Source organism: Westerdykella ornata (assembly GCF_010094085.1).
Source record: "Westerdykella ornata strain CBS 379.55 unplaced genomic scaffold EI97scaffold_2, whole genome shotgun sequence".
Taxonomy (NCBI): domain Eukaryota; kingdom Fungi; phylum Ascomycota; class Dothideomycetes; order Pleosporales; family Sporormiaceae; genus Westerdykella; species Westerdykella ornata.
The window spans coordinates 1,826,299-1,845,601 of NW_022986852.1; the positions used below are offsets into that span (position 1 = coordinate 1,826,299).

At 49.0% G+C, this 19,303-nt stretch overlaps 5 protein-coding genes across 5 annotated transcripts; 3 read left to right on the forward strand and 2 right to left on the reverse strand.

Annotated features, from left to right (window-relative positions):
* Positions 1-1,701: 1,701 nt before the first annotated feature.
* EI97DRAFT_391751 (alpha/beta-hydrolase) lies at positions 1,702-4,009 on the reverse strand. The gene is made up of 5 exons (XM_033796249.1): positions 3,494-4,009; positions 3,111-3,438; positions 2,828-3,055; positions 2,234-2,776; positions 1,702-2,178 (listed from the first exon to the last, which is right to left on the reverse strand). The coding sequence occupies exons 1-5, from the start codon at positions 3,685-3,687 to the stop codon at positions 1,708-1,710; spliced, it is 1,764 nt and encodes a 587-aa protein (XP_033658086.1). The 5' UTR covers positions 3,688-4,009; the 3' UTR covers positions 1,702-1,707.
* Positions 4,010-4,714: 705 nt separating this feature from the next.
* Positions 4,715-7,005, reverse strand: EI97DRAFT_439551 (uncharacterized protein; the record flags this gene model as incomplete). Its single annotated transcript, XM_033799565.1, has 3 exons — positions 4,715-5,734; positions 5,784-6,502; positions 6,552-7,005. The coding sequence occupies 3 exons, from the start codon at positions 7,003-7,005 to the stop codon at positions 4,715-4,717; spliced, it is 2,193 nt and encodes a 730-aa protein (XP_033658087.1).
* Positions 7,006-9,687: 2,682 nt separating this feature from the next.
* Positions 9,688-10,631, forward strand: EI97DRAFT_368699 (uncharacterized protein; the record flags this gene model as incomplete). The annotated part of the gene is made up of 4 exons (XM_033795149.1): positions 9,688-9,894; positions 9,947-10,175; positions 10,235-10,378; positions 10,453-10,631. Coding segments are annotated over 4 exons (759 nt in total), but the record flags the coding sequence as incomplete, so codon positions are not given.
* A 2,366-nt stretch (positions 10,632-12,997) lies between these two features.
* EI97DRAFT_448016 (heme peroxidase) lies at positions 12,998-14,126 on the forward strand (the record flags this gene model as incomplete). Its single annotated transcript, XM_033800137.1, has 4 exons — positions 12,998-13,082; positions 13,128-13,275; positions 13,353-13,501; positions 13,600-14,126. The coding sequence occupies 4 exons, from the start codon at positions 12,998-13,000 to the stop codon at positions 14,124-14,126; spliced, it is 909 nt and encodes a 302-aa protein (XP_033658089.1).
* A 3,033-nt stretch (positions 14,127-17,159) lies between these two features.
* EI97DRAFT_455438 (uncharacterized protein) lies at positions 17,160-18,230 on the forward strand (the record flags this gene model as incomplete). Its single annotated transcript, XM_033800645.1, has 2 exons — positions 17,160-17,355; positions 17,431-18,230. The coding sequence occupies 2 exons, from the start codon at positions 17,160-17,162 to the stop codon at positions 18,228-18,230; spliced, it is 996 nt and encodes a 331-aa protein (XP_033658090.1).
* Positions 18,231-19,303: the final 1,073 nt, after the last annotated feature.

The window sequence follows — 19,303 nt, forward strand, 5'->3', positions numbered from 1 at the left end:
CAGTCAACCCATCTTCATTCAATCTTTCTGTCACCGTGACATCTTCAGATACCATCAAATCTGACAATAGTAAGTAGAGAAACTACTTATTTAGCATAAAGATAATATTAGATCTAACCTTTAGTATAGCCTTTGTCTCTAACTAATACTTAGTGCGCTTAATTAGGTAATACTTTTAGGCCTCCTAGTAGTCCTTATAATTGTTAGTTGTAGCTTCTAGTAGTATAAGAGCTGTAAGAGCCTTCCCAAGTACTACTTTACTATCTAGATTGCAGTACTCCTAAACAAGTAATTCTTTAGCAAAAATACATTACATATAGTACTAGTTGCACTAATTAGATAGCTTGCTAAGGATTACCTATAATAGTAAGACTGTTGTTAAAGTACTAGAGTGTCCTAATTAGATAGCTATTATAAAAGGAGGTAGTACAGCAACTTGTTGTAATAAATAATAATAAAAATTTAGCTAATTAGAAACAAGTATTTAAACAAAGGCAATTTAGGTGCTCTCTAGGCTTATAACTGTTAGGTAATTAATAAGAGATGTAGTAGAAAAATCGCCCTGTTAACTATCTATAGAGGCTGCAGAGGCTCCTTATATATACTATTTTATCTAGATTTAGAAATAACAACTGCAGATAACAAAGAAACTTAATTTAATAAGAGATCTACCTGCAAATTGTAAGCTAAGTCATCCTAAAATGTTAGTAGCGTTAGAATTAGCCTCGGAACCTCTACACATAGAGTACGATCCAACTAGGCAAGTCTCAGCTTAGGGGACTTCCGGAAGTGAATGATACTATCGCGGAAGTGACTTCTAATGGTATCGCGAAATCTGGAGAGCGTTCTTCGAGAGACGCCCTGCAAGCCCGAAGGCCCTATTCACATCCTTTCATCTGATTCTTTGTTTGATACACTGAACTTGGGTGACTCCCAGCCTCCGCATGTGTTCGTGTCTTGATGAGCAGTAATTTCCAGTGCGGTGCTTGTAATTAGAACCGTCACATTCTAGCTACTGCGACGACTGCAATTACGTCTAGGCAGTTGTCTGAAAAAGGCAACTTCTAAGTGTTAGTATATTCGTTGGAAGGAAAAGATTCATATGGGTTTTCTTCTGTAATGGCAAATTTTGCAGTAAATGGTAGTATTAGAAGCGTTCTGACTAACCCCTTACACCAATACCATCACTGCTTCTAGTTGATAGTAGTCATATGCCATCACACCATGTGTTTGTGCAATGAATTGAATTAAACAGCAGTTTGCAAGTCGTTGCTCTCTTTGTCAGGTTTTCTCTGATACGGAACATGACTGGTAAGCTCTCCAGAAACTTATGAACACCAAGTATGGACGAATGCAAGAGTTTCACAAGCAGTGTAGTGACTGCATGCTTCTAGTAGATCGTGGGTTATGATGGTGCTGATGGCTTAGGTTTATTTTAAACCTGTGCGATTTATAGACTTTTTCCCTGTTGTATAGAGAGCCTACTATTCAAACTCACGTGCTGGTTAATATTATTGTTATCGTAACAGAAAGTTCGATATGCGGCATTCCATCTGGCAGTACGATTGCATCAGAGACCTAGATGTTCAGAGATCCGGGGCCATATTGCAAGAATGCATCAGTGCAGCACAAGGCAACAGTCGGAATAAATCAGGACCTGGCACCATCAATCACAGGATCGATTTCTCCTACTATAGTCTTAATAACTTAAATCAAGATCTTGTCCGCCAGCGCTTTCCAAACCTCACATCTCTTTCCCCTACCACCCTCCCACGTCCAAGCATTCACGGGCATGATATACTTCCTCAACCCGGGCTCCTTAAACTGTGTGACAACGCCAAACTGGGTCTCTACCTCATACGGCATCCCGCCCGTGGTGTTCAGATTCATCATATACGCTCCCTCTCCAGGCGTCCATTCAGGCCACCTGATGTCTCCGGGCCCGCCAACCAGGGTTGGGTTCGACTTGGTGATAAAGTTGCCCCATATCTGGCGGAAGGCGAGAGCGAAGTCGCGGCCTTGATTGGGGGTGGCGGGCCCAAAGTAGCCGGGAACGTCGTCGCCGTGGGAGGCGAAGGGGATCGAGTACTGATAGTGGAAGGAAGAGGGGGTCTTGGAGGTGTAGGCCGTGTTGAGCCAGTAGGAGGGGCAGACGAAGGTTGCCTCGGCGTAGATGTTCTTGGTACAGGTTAGTGCTGAGTTCTTAGTAGAATCGAAGGGAATATTGACATACATTGGCACGTTGTTGCTGGCCGGTTGCAACTTGGCTGACGTTCACTGCGGTGGCAGGGCCAAGTCCGTTGGTCGCAAACTTGGGCGCGTTGGGATCGACAGGTGCATCCGAGCTGGCATACGCCTCGAGGATGGTGTGAACATCCGCATCAGTCAGCGACGGGAACACCTGCCGCAGCCAAGCCTTGAGATCCTCTACTGTATTGATGGCACCTTTAGGCACAAAAAGAGGGCCTTCGTTAGCGTTGTTGCCAACAAGAATATTCCTGCCATTCACAAGCTTTTTCTCCAGTGCTGAGGTGGGTCGCTGCTTAATGAAGCTACCATCCGTGACGGGCAAGAAGGGCCAAGTGCCATAGACCTGAGTGGTGACGATTTCCGCATTTATTTGTTGGAGCGTCATGGAGTCCTTTATGCGGAGGCAATCCAGCTTGTTGGAAGCGTTGCCGCAACCCGCTCGAGAGGCAAACTCGTTGTACAGTAATGTAGGCTTCTCACCGTTGAAGTCATGTTGAGGTGGGAGATATGGAGAAGCAGCTATGCCCTGTGTAAAACGTTAATGGACCTATCCGGAAAAGTATACCTTCAAACTCACATTCTGGAAAAGCGTAGTACCGAGCGCGCCGTCCTTGGCAATTCCGAGTAGCATCACAGCACCACCGCCTGCACTCTCTCCAGAGATTGTCACTCTCTCTTTGTCTCCGCCAAACTTAGCAATGTGAGTTTGCACCCACTCGAGAGCAAACTTCATATCCAAGAGAGCAGCATTGGGTGAACCTATGGCCTTGACCTCTGCAGAAGAGAGGAATCCGAAGGCACCGAGCTGGAATTGTTAGTGTATAATCCAAAACATCGAATCTGTAAGTGTGTGGACGGACCCTGTACTGAATAGTCACGCCGATGAACGCCTTCTTATTGTCGTTGATGAGCTCGCTGAGATCTTGCTTCCCATCTCCAAGGCCATAACCGCCGCCATGGATCCACACCAGCACGGGCAACTTCTGCGACTTCAAAGTAGGAGGCGCATAAACGTTCAAAAACAAACAATCTTCGTCCCCAGGAACGAAAGGCGGATTGGGACTCGAAGGATAAGCCTGAGGGCAGTTCGGACCGAAGCTTGTTGCCGAAACCACGGTCCGATTTGTCGCTGGCGGCTGTGGAGCTTTCCAGCGCAAGTTTCCGGTTGGTGGAGCCGCGAACCGGATTCTACGAGACATCTGATTAGTACGATCCAGGGAGAGAGATATTCGTGTTGGCGTACCCTTTCCATACATTCAATCCTGTGGAATTCTGCAACCTCCCCTCATAAATCCCATACCCGAGATCAACTCTTAAGCTGTTTGACTTCGCCACGGCAACTTCAATGAAGCTCTCCACTTCCTGAGCGACCGGTGCCGCGATCACGCTGCCGAGCAAAAGCGCATAACCTGCGACGTGCTTCACGAAGGACCCCATCTTGCTGATCAGAGAACGCCGAGGACCCAAAGCGTTGAATCCTCATCTCCTCTGGGTACCTGCATATTTATATCCTGCCGGAAGTGGATTTAACCTAGCATTTGCAGGATTACCGGGGTGGAAGGTAAGGGAAGCTTTCCATATTGCGCATCTACGCCGAGCCCGTTACGATTGTTCTTCGAGAGAGTATGAACAGTCTAGGCTTTCGGAAAGTGGGTAATTCAGAGAGGCCATACTGTTTGTCTGTAAGCTGCACTGTCATTACCCTGCATGATGTCTCGCTGTGGGGGAATATGTAGAAAGGAGTTGTGTTCACTGCCCGGTGAAGCAGGGATAAGGAGCAATTATCCGGTTCACGGCCCTAAAATGAGGACAGGGACGAAGCAAATGCCAAGATTGAGGATCCTATCGATCAGAGCTTCCAGATTTTTCTTTCTAGCTGGCGAGTGAGCAAATACTCGATCTGATATTCAATAATGATAATTTCCCACTCTCGAAGGGAGACATGAATGGATAAAGGGATGGCTCGAGAGCATCACAGCATCAGATGCATCACCGGCTCCACGACGACGTAACTGCCGGCTTACCTCCCAGCTCGGATGCATTCCGATCTGATAGACAGGAAGCCTGCTCCTCATACATCGCCACCCGTGTAGCCGCAGGCCTCGACTTCGATCCACCTATGTCCTCTGGCCCAAGAAGAACGCTCACAAGCAAGGATCTGCAACAACGTTAGTGAGAGAGCGTTGGACTTGTATTGGTCGGTATATGATTGACTTGAACTGGCTATTAAATTATGCGCCGCTAATCCCTGATGTATTTGAAAGCTTGCTACTCCGTATACTGTGTACATTTCAATAAAATTCCTACTCCCAAGTCCGCCGACGTAAATCTGGAAAGCCTCAGCAACGGAATAACTCATGGTTACCATATCTCGAAATCCAAAGCTGTCCCTAACGCCATCAAATGCAAGGTGTATATATCTTCTTCCGTGGGTATTTACTCATCCGCTCCTCTCCTCAGGTCGTTATACCATTACAACCACCGACACAATAACAGCCAGCGCAGCTACGAAAGCACTGTTGAGGCCGCTTGTGGCATTGGACGCCGCTCCCTTCTTCTTGGGGGAAGTGGCAAGACCACCGCTGAGAGAGGAAGGATGACCAGTGCTCCCCTCGACGGATACCTGCTTTGAGTCGCCCCATCGTGCATCGACAGCCTTCTTCCAAACAGCTTCAGGGCTGCGTACCATCTCTGCAGTGTAGAAGACCCTGTAGTCGGCAGCTTCGTAGACGAATTCGAGAGGAGTCTCCGACTCGTCGCCTTTGCGGATATTATCGCGGATATTCACATTCGCCAGCGGGGTGTTGGCATCCGCCCACGCAACGCGATAGAAGGGGCGTTGCGCAAAGATCAACCGCCCGAGCTCAGTCCGGTTCAGCGCCTCTTGTTGATCCTGCAGAAACTGGTAAGGTCGGCTTGCCGTCGTCCAAATCTGGAGGTAGTTTAGCACTTGGGCTCCTTTGCTGCCGGCCACGCCTTCCATTGGTCCCGTCTCGGGCAAACCGCCTACAACGACTTGTTGCACTTTTCCTTGCATCTTCGCTTGTTCTGCGAACAAGGCGCAGGTGGAACCACAACCGCCGTCCTGGAGCATGACGATGGAGTCACCTTTGAAGAACTGCTTCTTGAGTTTACCGGCGCGCGATGCATAACCAGTAACATCAAAGGCGAGGTCATCCGAGAAGAAATTATTGAAGTCTTTGCGGGCAACAGTTGTGACCTTGTCCCCGTTCACCTCATGAGGACCAAAATACTGTGCCCATGAGGTAAAATTCTTGCCGTCGACGGTCAGGGGGACCTTGTAGTTGAACATCGTCTGGTACGCGAATGCAATGTTACCGTCAAGGCCGTTGGTTTTGAAGTCTGCAAGTGCAATTTCGTAGGTGACGTCCTGCAGCGCGGCTTCCAGGAATTGGCCAAGAATGTCAAACGCTTCGTTCGCTCTGAAGCGCGTTGCGACCCAGGGGTCTTCCTCTGGAAAGAGCTAGAGTAAAAGTTAGCCCAGCCGTGGAAAGACTTGCGCAAGTACATACTTGTTTGAAAAGATCATATCCCAAATTCGCAAAACCGCCACCATTACCACGCAGGTCAATCACGAGACGTGTCTTGCCTGCTTTCGAAGCTCTTTCCAAGAACTGCCCGATTAGGTCCTGGAACTCCTCAACTCCAGCGTCACTGGTAGGCTGAAACGAGGGGATACTCAAAACGGCAACATTGTCATACCCTTGGCCGCTAAGATAGTAGCCTCCGATTACCGCTTCGCTATGCAGCATCACTGGGACTGGGTATCCCGTTGCCGTTGGCTCGGAAAGTTGTCGCTTGACCTTGGTCGCCAATGCGTTCTTGCGAAGCTGCTCGTCCCTCCACGCAGCTCCACGCTTTCTTAACCCGCCTTGGGTTGTTTGAGGTGGCCCCAGATTCAGAAATCGGTCAAAAAACGACTGTGCATCATCTACGCCGTCCAGGGCGTTCAGAGGAATAGCAGCATTGCCGATCAACTCATGGACGGTACCATTTTCGTGCTCGACCTTAGTGGTATCGCCAGTAAAGATCCGATTCGTGCCGAATTGGTTCCTGGTGATTCCTCTTGCAAGATCGGGTTGGTTGGGAAATAAATTGTTGTAGCGGGCGTGATCCTCAAGGTACTGGAACTGCTTTGACCAATCTTTGAGGAAGTCTTCAGCTGGCTGGTCATTGATCTTGACGATTGGCGATGGCGTCCAGCCTTCGCTGTCAGCGACCAAGATATCATCTGAACGTCGTGAGTACAATGCGTGATTCGATTTGGAATCCCAACTCACAATAATTATAGATCTTAGGGAGGGATTTCCCATCAGTAGATACCGACACCACCGCAAACTCGTCATTGAGACCCTCGCCAATATTTCCCCGGTTGAAGGTAAACACACTAAGAATATCGGGTATCCAAAACGTATGGAAATCGTAAGTTCTGTCAAACGCGGTTTTCAGATCGACCTGAAACGTGTATTCGTCCTCGTATGTGCCCTTGTCCAGCTCATCATGGAGTCGCTTCAACTCCCCACTTAGGTCTATTCGCTCGTTTGGATAACCCTTGGGAGGATTCGAGAGATAGCCAAGATTGGAGATCCAGTTTGTGAAGAGGGTTATCTCTTCGATCAATGCCTTGTCTTCTTCCACATCCACAGGTATGGATTTAAGGCAGTTGACGGCGGCATCTGCTGGTACCAGGGCCTCGGTCGCTTCGGGAAACATGGAAATATAAGCGGCTGACATGCTTGACACGGCTTGGCAGGGCGTTCCTCTTTGAGCTGCCGCCGTCCTGCTCTGAGAGAGGACAGCGGCGCTCAATAATAGAAGATCGAAGAGCATCTGGAGTGATTCACGAGGGACAAAAGCCGCAATGGCGACTCTGAAGCGTCAATGTAGGAAGGACGATGTCAATTAAGTTACAGGAAATGCGTCGGCAATGGGTGCATTTATTGTTTCGCATGCGACTCAAGTCTTTGAGCACCGCCGCATATTGTCGCGCGATGGCCCGGGGCTTCAACCACAGCCACCGCCAGAAAAGGTGAAGGTACAGGGTTTCAGTGGCATGCCAAGGTCAGCTGAACTGGCAAACGAACGAGTGAGAGCGTACACTTGCCTTTCAAAGGCTAGAAAACTCGAAATCATGCGACGTGACTGGACGAGGCCGTGGAAAACGTACTCTCCGTAATGTTCAGCCTCAAGCCTCATGGTCTTGACGAAAGTTGGGTTGCTGAGGCTCGCGTTGCGGCTCAGGTCTAGAACCCTTGGGAACATCGTCAGTCTGCCAAAGAAGAGCTGAGTACCTATTCTCCCCATCATCAGGAAAAGGTTTTCTATCATCCTGTTAAGACGTGTAGGAGTCGAAAAGCTCGGGTTTTGCGCATGTAGAGAAATGTGCTCGTTTTAAGGGGGTCCGAAACGAAAGATGTCCGAGGGCCCTGTCGGCTGTCGGATCCAGCTACCAGCTACCAGCTACCAGCGAGGAACCAGTTTAAACTCCTTGCGGAACATCATTCGAGACGATGAGATGCAAGCCTCGCATTACGAGCCACGAAGAGAGTGCTGTGGCTGATTTGATGAAAGTCCAGGACTCAGCTCGTCCCCAGCACCGGCGAGTCTGGCCGTCGACTTGATGGGGAACGTTCTCCACTGTGGCTGGTGACACTTCACAAGATCCCTTGGCAAATCTTGCTCGGGGAAGCGATTGCCGAGCTTCTAAATTTGGCCTGGATGTTTGCTTGTTGCTCTTCATGAACGAACTTCTACCACGATATCATCCTCCTGGAATATACTTCTTTGGACCATTTTCACTGCTTGCACCCTCTTGAATGCTCCAATCATCTGCGCCACAAGTTATACATGAGAGTGGCTTTGCAACGGGTCGACACATGTGATGAGTTTCGGACGCATAAGTTGAGGGGTAGTCGGGACAGTCATTCCTATCTTCAAGCAACCATAGTATCTGTGGGTTCTGGGTGCAAGTTTGCCGCTTCATCCCGATATAAAATTGAGATATTCCGCTGACCTACATCTTCCGCTTCGGGAGCGCTCCTCGTACAATTTCGACCACCGGGGCCACGGTAGATGGCGTGATTTTGCATCTCAATGACTGAAGTCAATTGTTAATAGGACATCATAGCTTTGGTGTACTAGTCGCACAGAGGGTACGGAGTACGAGTCGCCGTCTTCTCCAGCCGGAGTACAGAGCTGCGCTGCGATTCCAATGGACGAGCACAACGCGATTAATGACGCGTATAGGACATTCAGATCCCCCGTTCATCCGCGTTGTTGGCGGTTGAGATCCTGTTTCAAGGGGACGAAAAAGTAATGACTGTCAAAACGTTGCACATGGAGGTGCAATCGTCCTTATGAGTATTCTGGAGCTCCTAACCTACTAGGCGCGAGAGAGATATCCACAAATTACCTTCAGCCCATAAGGCCAGTTGGTCAAGCGGCGTGTGGAGACTATGCACACGACCCACCAACATTGTTCAACATACTCTGTCTCCCTAAGTATTACGAGGTCGACCAGGAGTCCAAAACAATCAAACCACTAGTATGATGTTATCAGTCGTAAGCAGGGTCAGTCGGATGATGACTGTGGAATACAGTTCTTCAGCGCACGAAGCCGACCCAGCGACCTTGATACCCTAGGGTGGTTCTTTCCCTTGGAAATCTACTTGGAGGGGCAGATCTTCGACTTTCATTTGCACACCGAAAAGAAAGCCCACCCATGCAACACATGATACAGATATAGGTATGATCGGGCAAACGAAGTTCTCTGAATACTGTGCCTATGATTGTTTGAGATGAAAAGGGTACTGAGGGTGGAAGAGATAGATGACATCGAGCCAATCATCAACGACGACTGCTCGGCGGCTCCGGATGGTTGGTCAAGGGTTACGGAAATGACATAGTTGTACGCGTTTTGAGGGCATCCAGCAACCCGGGAGCTCGCCTTCAGTACTTCTACGCGCGTGGTGGCGCTCGAGTATGCACGTCGACCCGAAATTGCGGAGACACACGAAAGCCACACGGGCTGTATGTCTCTATTACGGCCCTCTCATAGTTGAGAAACAGCTCATATCTCCCCGTCTCCTAACGGCCCAGCTACCATGCATTGGGGTGGGTATATGTGTTTGCGTCCTCCGGGGAACACGGCGTCAGTATCCCCAACGCAGTCGTCATCTTGAGAGATCTCTCAAAGAACGCTGTTATGGCCTTTGTGCAACTTCAAAACGCCGCGATGCTTCCGTCGTGCAGGGTTCCCGCCCACATCAAAACCAGTAGCACCCGCGACCTCCTGAGAGATGGCCAACTCGACACTGCTTCCCCGCTCAATATCACTGGTTCGGACGAGTTGCAACAACTGGCCGTCGTGTTAGTAGCGAATGGTTCCAACACCCAGTCCCAAAGTCAGTTCGCATCATGCATGCTGCTGCCAGACAAGTCATCGCCCGTCCGCAACCGTCGATTACTGGAGAATTCTTGGGGTTCATCAAGGGCCCTACATTCCTTGCCATTGCAGGCACGCTGGTTTCAATCGCGCTGTTGACCTTCTTGCTCAGAATTTTCGCGAGAGTCAAGGGGAGGAAAGGCTGGTCAATTGATGACGGACTTATGTCTGTTGCAGCGGTAGGTGAACAGTTAATATTGAAAGTACATAGTGTTGACACCTGGTGGACAGTTCTGCGCTACCGGAATTCTTGTCGTAACTATCTTCCTCACGCGATTGGGAGTGCATTTGAAACCAGAAACCTCGGAAAGAGACAAAGCAACCCATATGGCGCGGTGGATATGGCTCCTGACTCTGCTCTTGGTGCTGGGAATCAGTTTCGCCAAACTCTCCCTGACAGTATATCTTCTGCGGATTGTACGCAGTAACGCTTATCGAGTGTTCGTGTACGGGATGATCGGTACGTCTTTCAGTGACATGATGCACTTTAAGAAGAGACATTGACTAGACGGACAAAAGCTACTCTGTCGTCATTGACTCTGATCTGGTCGGTGGCCCTCATATTCCGTTGCAACCCTGTGGAGGCCGCATGGGATCCCTCCTCACGAGAACGATATTGCATATCGCAAATATTTTACCGCAGCATAGCTCTCTTTAATAGCTGTATGTTCCGAATGTCCCTTGTCATGCGCCCCATTCGTGCCACAATTTTGGGACTCAAACTAACAGCATGACAGCCCTCAACGCTGCCACCGACCTCCTTATCGCAATTGTATCCATACCGATTTTCTGCGCCCTCAATCTTGACTTCGCAAGGCGGGTCTCAATCATTCCGCTCATTGGCCTTGGCTTCGTAGCATGCGCAGCCTCTATTGCCCGTATTCCAATGATTTTCAACGTCTGGAGCGAAGACGACATGACGAGTGACGGTCCTTGGCCGTACATCTGTAGCATGTATATCTCCCTTTCGTGTCCCTCTCCACCCATCACCTTTTCAGTAACTGATTGCCACCTATCATGTAGTGTGGAGCTTGCGCTCATTCACCTGATCGCGAACGTGCTACTTCTTGCACCTCTCCTTCCATGCCGCATGCAATACAACACCTCCACATGCACGGTGCGGCCCGGGTCCTCGCCCCGTTCGACGTTTACTTCTACGTCCACCCACACCGCTTCAAGATCCTCAAGATCCATGGCAGTATCAAAATCAAGCCATACACAATCTCCCTCGCTCTTTCGCCGCTACCATGACCCCGATTCAAATCTCACCTTCGATATTGAGGCTCCTCCCGTGCCGAGCAAAAGTGCGCTGAGAGGGAGTACAACGAGCACAATGCGAGAGCATAGGCGGACACTGAGTGGAGGTAGTGCCATGACGGCGCGGACGGTGCGCACGGGGAGGACGGGTGGAACGAGGAGTACTGTGGAGTTCGCAGAGAAAGTAGAGTGGATCGAGATGGTCTGAGAGTAAATGAAAGTGCGGGCAAGATATAAGAGAAAGGGAACTCGCACTGTCTAGTTGAAGAATGCGCCTGGGCCAGACAGTAAGAGTAGGATATTAACGCTTGAGGTATGTTCGCGTAAACATCGCAGACGAGCTGTGAGTAAGGGTTCGAGTTTGTATATGCTTCAGTAGCGCGCTTAAAGCTGGAAACGCAATGGTTCTAATTTGAGGCGCCTACGGTTGGTTTGAGATGCTTATATGTAGGGCTTCCTACGTTTTGTTGTAGACTACAATTGTACGGTCTGGTCAAATTGGTGACCAAGGGCGAAAGGTCGATTATCAACGTCTCATGTCAACTTAGATATTAGTAACAGTCAACCCCCACATACATAGATATGGAACCACGAAGAGTTCGTACAAGAGAGAGGGTAGTAGTGCTCAGGAGACCTGTTGGGCCGCTGCCATTATGAAAAGCCACGAATAGTTGAATGTCTGCCTAATGTTACCGTGGTGCCGTAGAGAAACTTGATTTGAACACGCATGAACGGTGGTCAAAATGAAAGACGAATCTTACAAATATTTTTGAGTCCTGCGGTTCGGCTCCCCATCATCTTTCGTGAGCCTTTTCAGCCTTACCTCTTCGGCGTTATGCACCACGGCCGCCATGTTTGTCCCAGTGTTTCAGCATAAACTAATGATTATCTATTGTTATATTTCACTAGGTTCAGGATCTACTACTTGGAGACCCTGTTGAGCGACAGTTTGTCAACAGGATATGGTCCCCGAAAAGCTTGGAGCAATCCTTCCACGCCGTAGGTTCGTCACTTTGATCTTTCTCGATCTGTTATATCAATTGTACTCAGATTGCGTTTGCCCACTATTTTGAATAAGCACCACTGAGATGGTCTGACATCCCCAAACTCGCCGACCTGTGACATGCGCCACCTGAGTACATGTGCTACAGAAGACGACGATCGTTTCCCTCTATCAAAAGAATTGTTCAGCCTTATGTCCCTCAAAGGCAAGCCTCTCATCCGCACGGATGCATATGAGCCCCTTCTCTAGGAGTGAGATATGCTCCCAGGCTCGTGGCCTCCAGTCACTGGTGTCTTAAATCTTCTCTCGCCTCGAAAGTTACTGGAGTTGACACAAGTTCAATGCATCCAAGGCCCATCCCGAAGCTTCATTCAGTGTTCCGAATTCTCTCTAAGTGCATTAACGATGCAGGAAGAACATGTCACTGGGGTGAATACAGCGCCCCAAACAGCATATGCCAATGCATGGTCGATGGCTATTTACATGTGGTAGGATGAAGCGCGACTGGCTCCGTCATGGGCCACAGAATAGAAATTCATGACCTCAAATACACACACGCATGCTGACCTTCCTCTAATTCCCTTCAAGTTCAAGCCAGCTAAGAAAAGATTGCCCTGCACGGGGCGTCTCTGCATGCACTTGGGATTATGCCGTACCACGACTAGACTAACCCAAGCCTCCAATTGGGAGCGTCATTCCGTGGCGTGGACTATTCCTTCAGCCCTGACAGGATTTCTGATTTTAGCTTACGGTCTGAGTCCCCTGTGAGTCTCAGAAAGATTGGTGGCGTCCAGAGACGGGAACTCACGAGCTTCTTGCATCTCCTCTGGTTTGCATTCTAAACGTCTGGCTTTGTACAACAGCCATGAACAAGTATAAAGATAGCTATCCCTCTCCTGATCAGCTTCACCTTATCCGGACAAGGAAGAACTAGCCATCACTCCGCCATTTTCGCAGTTGATATTTGACACTGTCTAGTAAATAATTTTCCATCATTTGCTACGTCTAAAAACAGTGTCGCCATGCATTTCTTAACACCCTTTACAATTCTCTTGACTGCTGCGTACACTACTACATCTGCTCTTAAAGCTCCAGTCAACCCGGCGGGTATCTCAAGGGTAAGAAAAGCGTTGGACACTGTGAGGAAGATAGGAAGAAAAGAAACAAAACATGGCGACGATTGGGCTTCCTGCCCTCCCGTGTGGGACGAAATCTCGGCCACCCTGACCAGAGAATACCTGGCAAACGGGCAGTGTACCGACGCCGCTCGTGGTGCAATACGTGCAGCTTTCCACGACTGGTGAGTCTCGACCATACATCACCGATAGAATTCTTGAACCTACATACCAGAGAAATCCATGTTAAGAAACGTTACAGTTTCAACGGCGCCTGCGATGGTTCACTGATCCTAGCGGATGAGTGCTCGAGATCGGAAAACAGGGGCCTCCCCCGAGTTTGCGGCAGTCTTGCAGAGCTGGCGAAAGAAAAGAAAGTCGGAGTTGCAGACCTGATCCAGTTTGCAGCAGGTAAGTCCCTTCCAGTCTCTTCGGTCATAAGGGAAGCCGTAGTACCACTGTCATCTCTGCGAGAGAGCATGAACACGCATCATTAACTCCAGATGCAGCCCACGCCATTAAAACCTGCGGCGGCCCTACCGTGCCCGTCAAGATCGGTCGCAAGGATTCGCATAAAGCTAGCCCAGTGGGCCAAATTCCACCGCACAATACCACCGCCAAGTCCCTCATGAACCATTTTGCCGCCAAAGGCTTTTCCGTTACAGACCTTGTGGCTCTGGTGGGAGCCCATAGCACTGCCAAGCAGTTCGCAACTGATCCCGCTGCTGCTGGAGCTTCGCTGGATTCTACGCCTGGGCAGTGGAATAATGAGTACTACGCTGAGGTCAAGAGGGGCACTGCGCCCTTTATCCTGGAAGCGGACAAGTCACTTGCAGAGGATCTGCTGAGCGGCGTACCGTTCAGTCTGTTTGCAGTCAGTCAATCTGCATGGGCGGCAGCGTTTGTGCCTGCCATGGCGAAGCTGAGTATGCTGGGGGTAGGGGGTGATTTGACAGATTGTACGAGTGCGTTGCCCGGAGGGAGCTACGGCAGGGAGATAAGAAAGACGTCAGTTTGGGAGAGGTTGAGGTGGTAATTAGGTGTGTTATTTGGCTGGGTTTTGTCCGCTATTTGCACTCGGTAACGGGTTCGCATAGATTTTCTTCATGGTTGGTATTCAGTACTACATCTCTATAGCGTGGCAATGTCTTATTTTAGAGAAATATCGCTTAACTTCTCGTGGCATTTCCCTGAATTGACGAGCATGTGACTTTTTCAAAGATAGCTCATGACACTGCTTGCTGCCTTAAGCGTCTACTCACGCTCCAAGACCTGACACTTCCCTGACACTTCATGAATTTACTCTTGGAATTTGTGCAACCCATCTACACTCTTAAACCTGAACATGAGATCAGAATAACACCAGATCCGTTAAGCTTGACAATCGCGGATCCGCCATTCCGCGCGTAAACGCGTAGTCACGTCCCTACACCCTAGCCATATGCTCGCACAACCGCTTGTCCTCCAACATGCTCTTCACCTCTCCCTTACGGCTCCTTCGTCTCTGTACCCTGCGACTTACGGCTTACCTGACGTACGGAGACACAGGCACAAGGCCATATGTCTGGTACCGATGTTTTGGCGGCCTTCTGACAGCTGGGCCAAGCTGGGACTGTGTTACTTCTAGGACAATTTTTCTGGATAGAAACCCCAAAATCCTAGGATCTCAAGGTACGACCCGACAGCTAGACTGAGAATAAATCTTCGTGTTTCAGTGGGGTTGCAATGGTAGTGGCACATGACAAGACGGAAGTAAGATTTTGGAGCGCCCAAGGTAGGGGATGTGGCTATTTCAACCGTTCGGGTGGTTGCACGCAGTCTTCGCCCAGGAGACTGTGACTTGCGAATGACGTGTGCTCATAGCCGCATCGTAGAGTCTCGATCAAACAGTTCCGTAGTTTTACTGCAAGAATTCTCAAACTGTGCGCGGTCATGCGCAAAGATGACGGTTACACTGGTTTCTCATCAAGCCACTAGTAACCAAGGGGGCAATCCTGCGTCATAGTGTCGACTAAAGACAACAATTCAAGAATGAGAGCTCCCATATCTTCTAGAGGAAGACTCGAGAGGGTCACCAACCATCAAGTCATGCACTGAAGCTGGGCGAGCTAAATGACTCTCTGGCCTTCGTCTGCCGGAATACCTACGCGTGACCGCTCGAAGAGTCCAGCACTTCTCCCTAGCTGCCTTTGGCAGTCTCGAGATCCAGCTCAAAATTCCACAAGATGGCCTGCAATAGACGTCTCAATGAATCATAGAATCCCTAAGACCTTTCATGACTGTATATCGAAATTTTCCGAACTCATGGTTTTGTTCGTGGTAGTATCCGTAGGTATAGTCGACACAGTCACCGTCCCTTCCTCTATGACTTTTCCAACGGCATGACCGAAATACTCTGCAGGCAAGCAGAGACGCGTCCGTAACCTAGACGTCATATTCATTTCTCGACAACGGTATGTGGCCTCCACACTGAGTCCACGAAAGTTAGTGAGCATCTGGGTATAAAAAGCAGCGAGCCGCTACCACACCCTCCTCTCTTCCCTAACAGCAATCACTATTTGAAAGAGGAGCATGATCTATCTGTTGAGCATTGTCGCTACTATTTATCAACTACCAAACGCCCTAAGGTTCGCAATAAAACCTACCGAGAGAACTCAACACTAAACCACCAGCGCAGAAATAAGTTCAAAATGAGCACCCCCAAAGACTCAAAGACGACCAAAGTCCCAAAAAAACGACTCCTTACAAGTACCGAAACCGTCCCCAGATGAACAAAGCACACGCCACCTAAGGGTGGGGCATACCTCCCTCTCCTGTCTCGATAACATTTCCGCTGCTCCGAAGAAGAACTCGTTGGCTATACTCCCTACCAACGTCAAAGAGACTAGTACCAATAATATGGGCAAAGATGGCTCCCAGAATGGTCTCTTTGCTACTATCAGGAACCCTCACGGGAAACCTCAGAAGTAGAAATCGCATCGCTCCGTGCTTACTACGGGTCAGTATGCACACGCTACCCGCGGAGGCCGTTGGGGAGATATTACAGAGTTCAACATGTTTTGGAGCTTAATAGTGTAAACGGGGCTAGGGAAATTGGGTGAAAAGCACCCGTGGGATGTCTCTATAAAACGGCGAATGTAGTCATTGTAATGAGATGTTGGGGCGATGGTTTCTTACTACCTCTTTGTTAGCATTTCCTCTTTCTGTGGATTCCTTAATGTATAATACTACCCCTCTATTCAGGGATGAAAACTCATGCCTCTTTTCAAACTCCTTTTCCTAAAATTGCAATTTCGTGTCCCTAGGTCACCGAGGATGCCTGTCAGAGTGGTACTGGTATTTTGTATTCACGATGTAGAAAATATAATATCGTAGCACGAGCTTACCTGGACATATTGAACGAAAGCTAGTGCAGGGCTGCTTGCCTTGGCCCCCCCTGGCTCGAAGAACATAGACTTGTTATGCTCAGCAACTGTACCCAATAAGAACGGTTCTGAAATCGTTAACATTTCAGATATCCCTAATGAATGTGCAAACTGTGGCAATATTAGTCATTCCTTCACGGTACACTATACTCTTATATAGACGCACAGACAACCCAAAGACGCTCCGTGCGGAATCAAAGTGTCATAAAGCCCTACCGTATCCATGTATTTCGCCAGTCATATAGGCTCACAGGGCGTATTGACTCTGAATGGTAGAGTATCGACTACGGCCCAGCAGGAGCCAACGCCTGGCTTCGGCATATCTATTCTGCAAAACACTGTTACACACTGCGTTTGACTCCTATGGTCAAGTCATTGATTATATACAGTCATGGAGAAGTATAAAAACGCAGCTTTAAGACCTGGCTGCATTAGAGAACTTCACTACCCGGTGGACTACTTCGAAATCTGCACTATCTGCCGGCATTCAAAAGTCCCCTTGGATTGGAAAGACGTCTATTCAATCAACAAACACACCCCAACATTCTCAACAAAGTCAAAAAATAATCGTACGTATCGACAACTAAATCTGCGAATATCGCATATCCAGCACATACCCGACGTACTTAACTAACACCCTCCAGATGTCCGACCCCCGCAAAACCAGCGACAAGAAAGACAAAGGAAAAGAACGAGAACGCCAGCCCAATAGATCCAGATCCCCAGACAAACCCTCAACCTCCCCATCTAACCCTGCACCCCAAACATACCAACCTGACCTACCACCACCAGCTGAAGAATGTGACTGGAACATGAGCGACTGCTTAAACGCCCTCGTCTGTAAGTCAAGCCCCCAAACCTCTCCCTACCCACCCACCCTCAACACTCACCAGCCGTCGCTAAACCCCATCACAGTAATCCTAGCGCCCCAAGACGACATCACTGAAAACCGCTATCTGTCCATCTTTGACAAACCCCTCCCAGAAGGTGGTGCAATGAAAGTCGCTCTCATCTACAGGAAGAACTACGAGGGAACCTTTCCTAGGAGCGATTGGATTGCTGAGTGTTTGGGCGCCGGACCGTCTGAAGCCGATGCTGTGATGGATATGCGCAGGGCACTGCGGACGCTTGTAGGAAAGGAGAAGTTTGAAGAGCCCGGTGGGAAATTTTTGGAATGGCGGCAGGAGATAGCGGATGTGGGTGTGCAGGAGCGGGCGAAAGAGTGGGCTAGAAACGAGGAGATCATTCGGTGGATAGAGGCTGAAAGGTCCCGTTTGTCACAGCAGGATGGTTCAGCATCCGCAGACGCAGAAAGAAATCAGCGGATGCAACCTGAGAGTTCCCGATCGGTACAGCGGTATAATCCAGCACATGCAACCCCAGCACAAAAAGAAGGAGAACCAGAACCAAGAACGCAACAACCAGGCGTCATGATACCAGTGGTAATGAGGCCGCTGAGTTCCAACCCGCCTGCGCCAGGTAATTTCAAAATCATTATGCGTCCAACTAAGGACGATTCACGGACGCATACTGCAAAGGACGAGCCCGAAGCTAGTAATAAGAAGAGTGACGGAGACCGCAAGAAGCTTGAATCTAGTACTAAGAATGACGACAAAGACCGCAAGAAGCCTCAAGCCAGCAGCAGTAAAAACCTGAAGGTCGACAAAGACCGCAAGAGGCCCAAGGGCCCTCGCGAAATGCTAAAAAAACCATGACGAATGACATCCTCGACTTAATCTAGCATCTCTCTTAGTATGTATCTAGCACACCACGGTCAATATTCCGGCCGGGGACAATCCTAAACGGTGGGGGTTCGCCCTGGATAGGCCGGATTTTCGATCCTATGGTTTTATCTGTCTTTCAATCTCCTTTTCCTTATTTTTTTCTTTTTTATTTTTTCTGTCTGGACTTTGTTACCCCTAGATCCATAGACACTACCAAGGCGGACTAGATTTTAACCCCATGGGGCAAGCTTCTCTCCTTTTTTTCCATTTTACAACTTTTTCCTGGATTCTGGTAACGTACCTCACGGGCGAGCCGTCCACACGGGCGAGCCGTCCACACGGGCGAGCCGTCCACACGGGCGAGCCGTCCACTTTTGCCAAGACCCTACCAAAATCCATACTGTTTATGACAGTATAATACAACCATGAACAATCTTCAAAAATCGTAATTAGCCAATCTATTCAGAATCTACTTCTACTTCTTTCCTACATGTGCACAAGTCGTGCCCAGTCTCATCGCAGTGTCCACAGCGTCATTGAGTAGGCTCACCCTTATCAGCGCATGCCCTCTTCTTTGCCTTCTTCTCATCACCACGCTCTGCAAACTCCTTAAGGGTAGCTAGCTGCAGGCCCTCTTCAGCTGTTAGTACCCCTTCACACTGTACACACTTTCTTTTATATGATTTACATCGTGTGGTGGCTTCATTTGCCGCTTGAAGCTCAGCGATCTCTTTTTGTGCCAATACCAGCTTGTGCACTACCAATACCATGCCTTTCGCCAACCTTTCAAAGGCCTCAACCATGCCAGTTGGTGAGCTATCTAGGTATCTCTGAATCTTCTCCTTTACAAGCATCGATTGGGACCCAAATTCTAGGAGATTGCTTGGTGTTTGTGACTGCCAGGAGTCCTCGTTGACAATAGAAGGTGAAGGTGTGCACAACTTGACATCAAGCTTTGATATCACTACTTCTGGGTCAAGAGGAACTAAGCCAGCACCTCGGAAGCCTCCTTGGATATTGCTCTTAGTAATTGCAGCCTTAAAGGCAGCAATAAAGCAAGGTAG

What these genes read in the sequence shown, in the direction of transcription:
- EI97DRAFT_391751 (XM_033796249.1), bottom strand. Translation starts at nt 3,687, where the DNA reads ATGGGGTCCTTCGTGAAGCACGTCGCAGGTTATGCGCTTTTGCTCGGC. An exon ending in GCGTGACTATTCAGTACAGG is followed by an intron (nt 3,056 to 3,110) that starts GTCCGTCCACAC and finishes TAACAATTCCAG; the next exon opens with CTCGGTGCCTTCGGATTCCT. An exon ending in GTACTACGCTTTTCCAGAAT is followed by an intron (nt 2,777 to 2,827) that starts GTGAGTTTGAAG and finishes CGTTTTACACAG; the next exon opens with GGCATAGCTGCTTCTCCATA.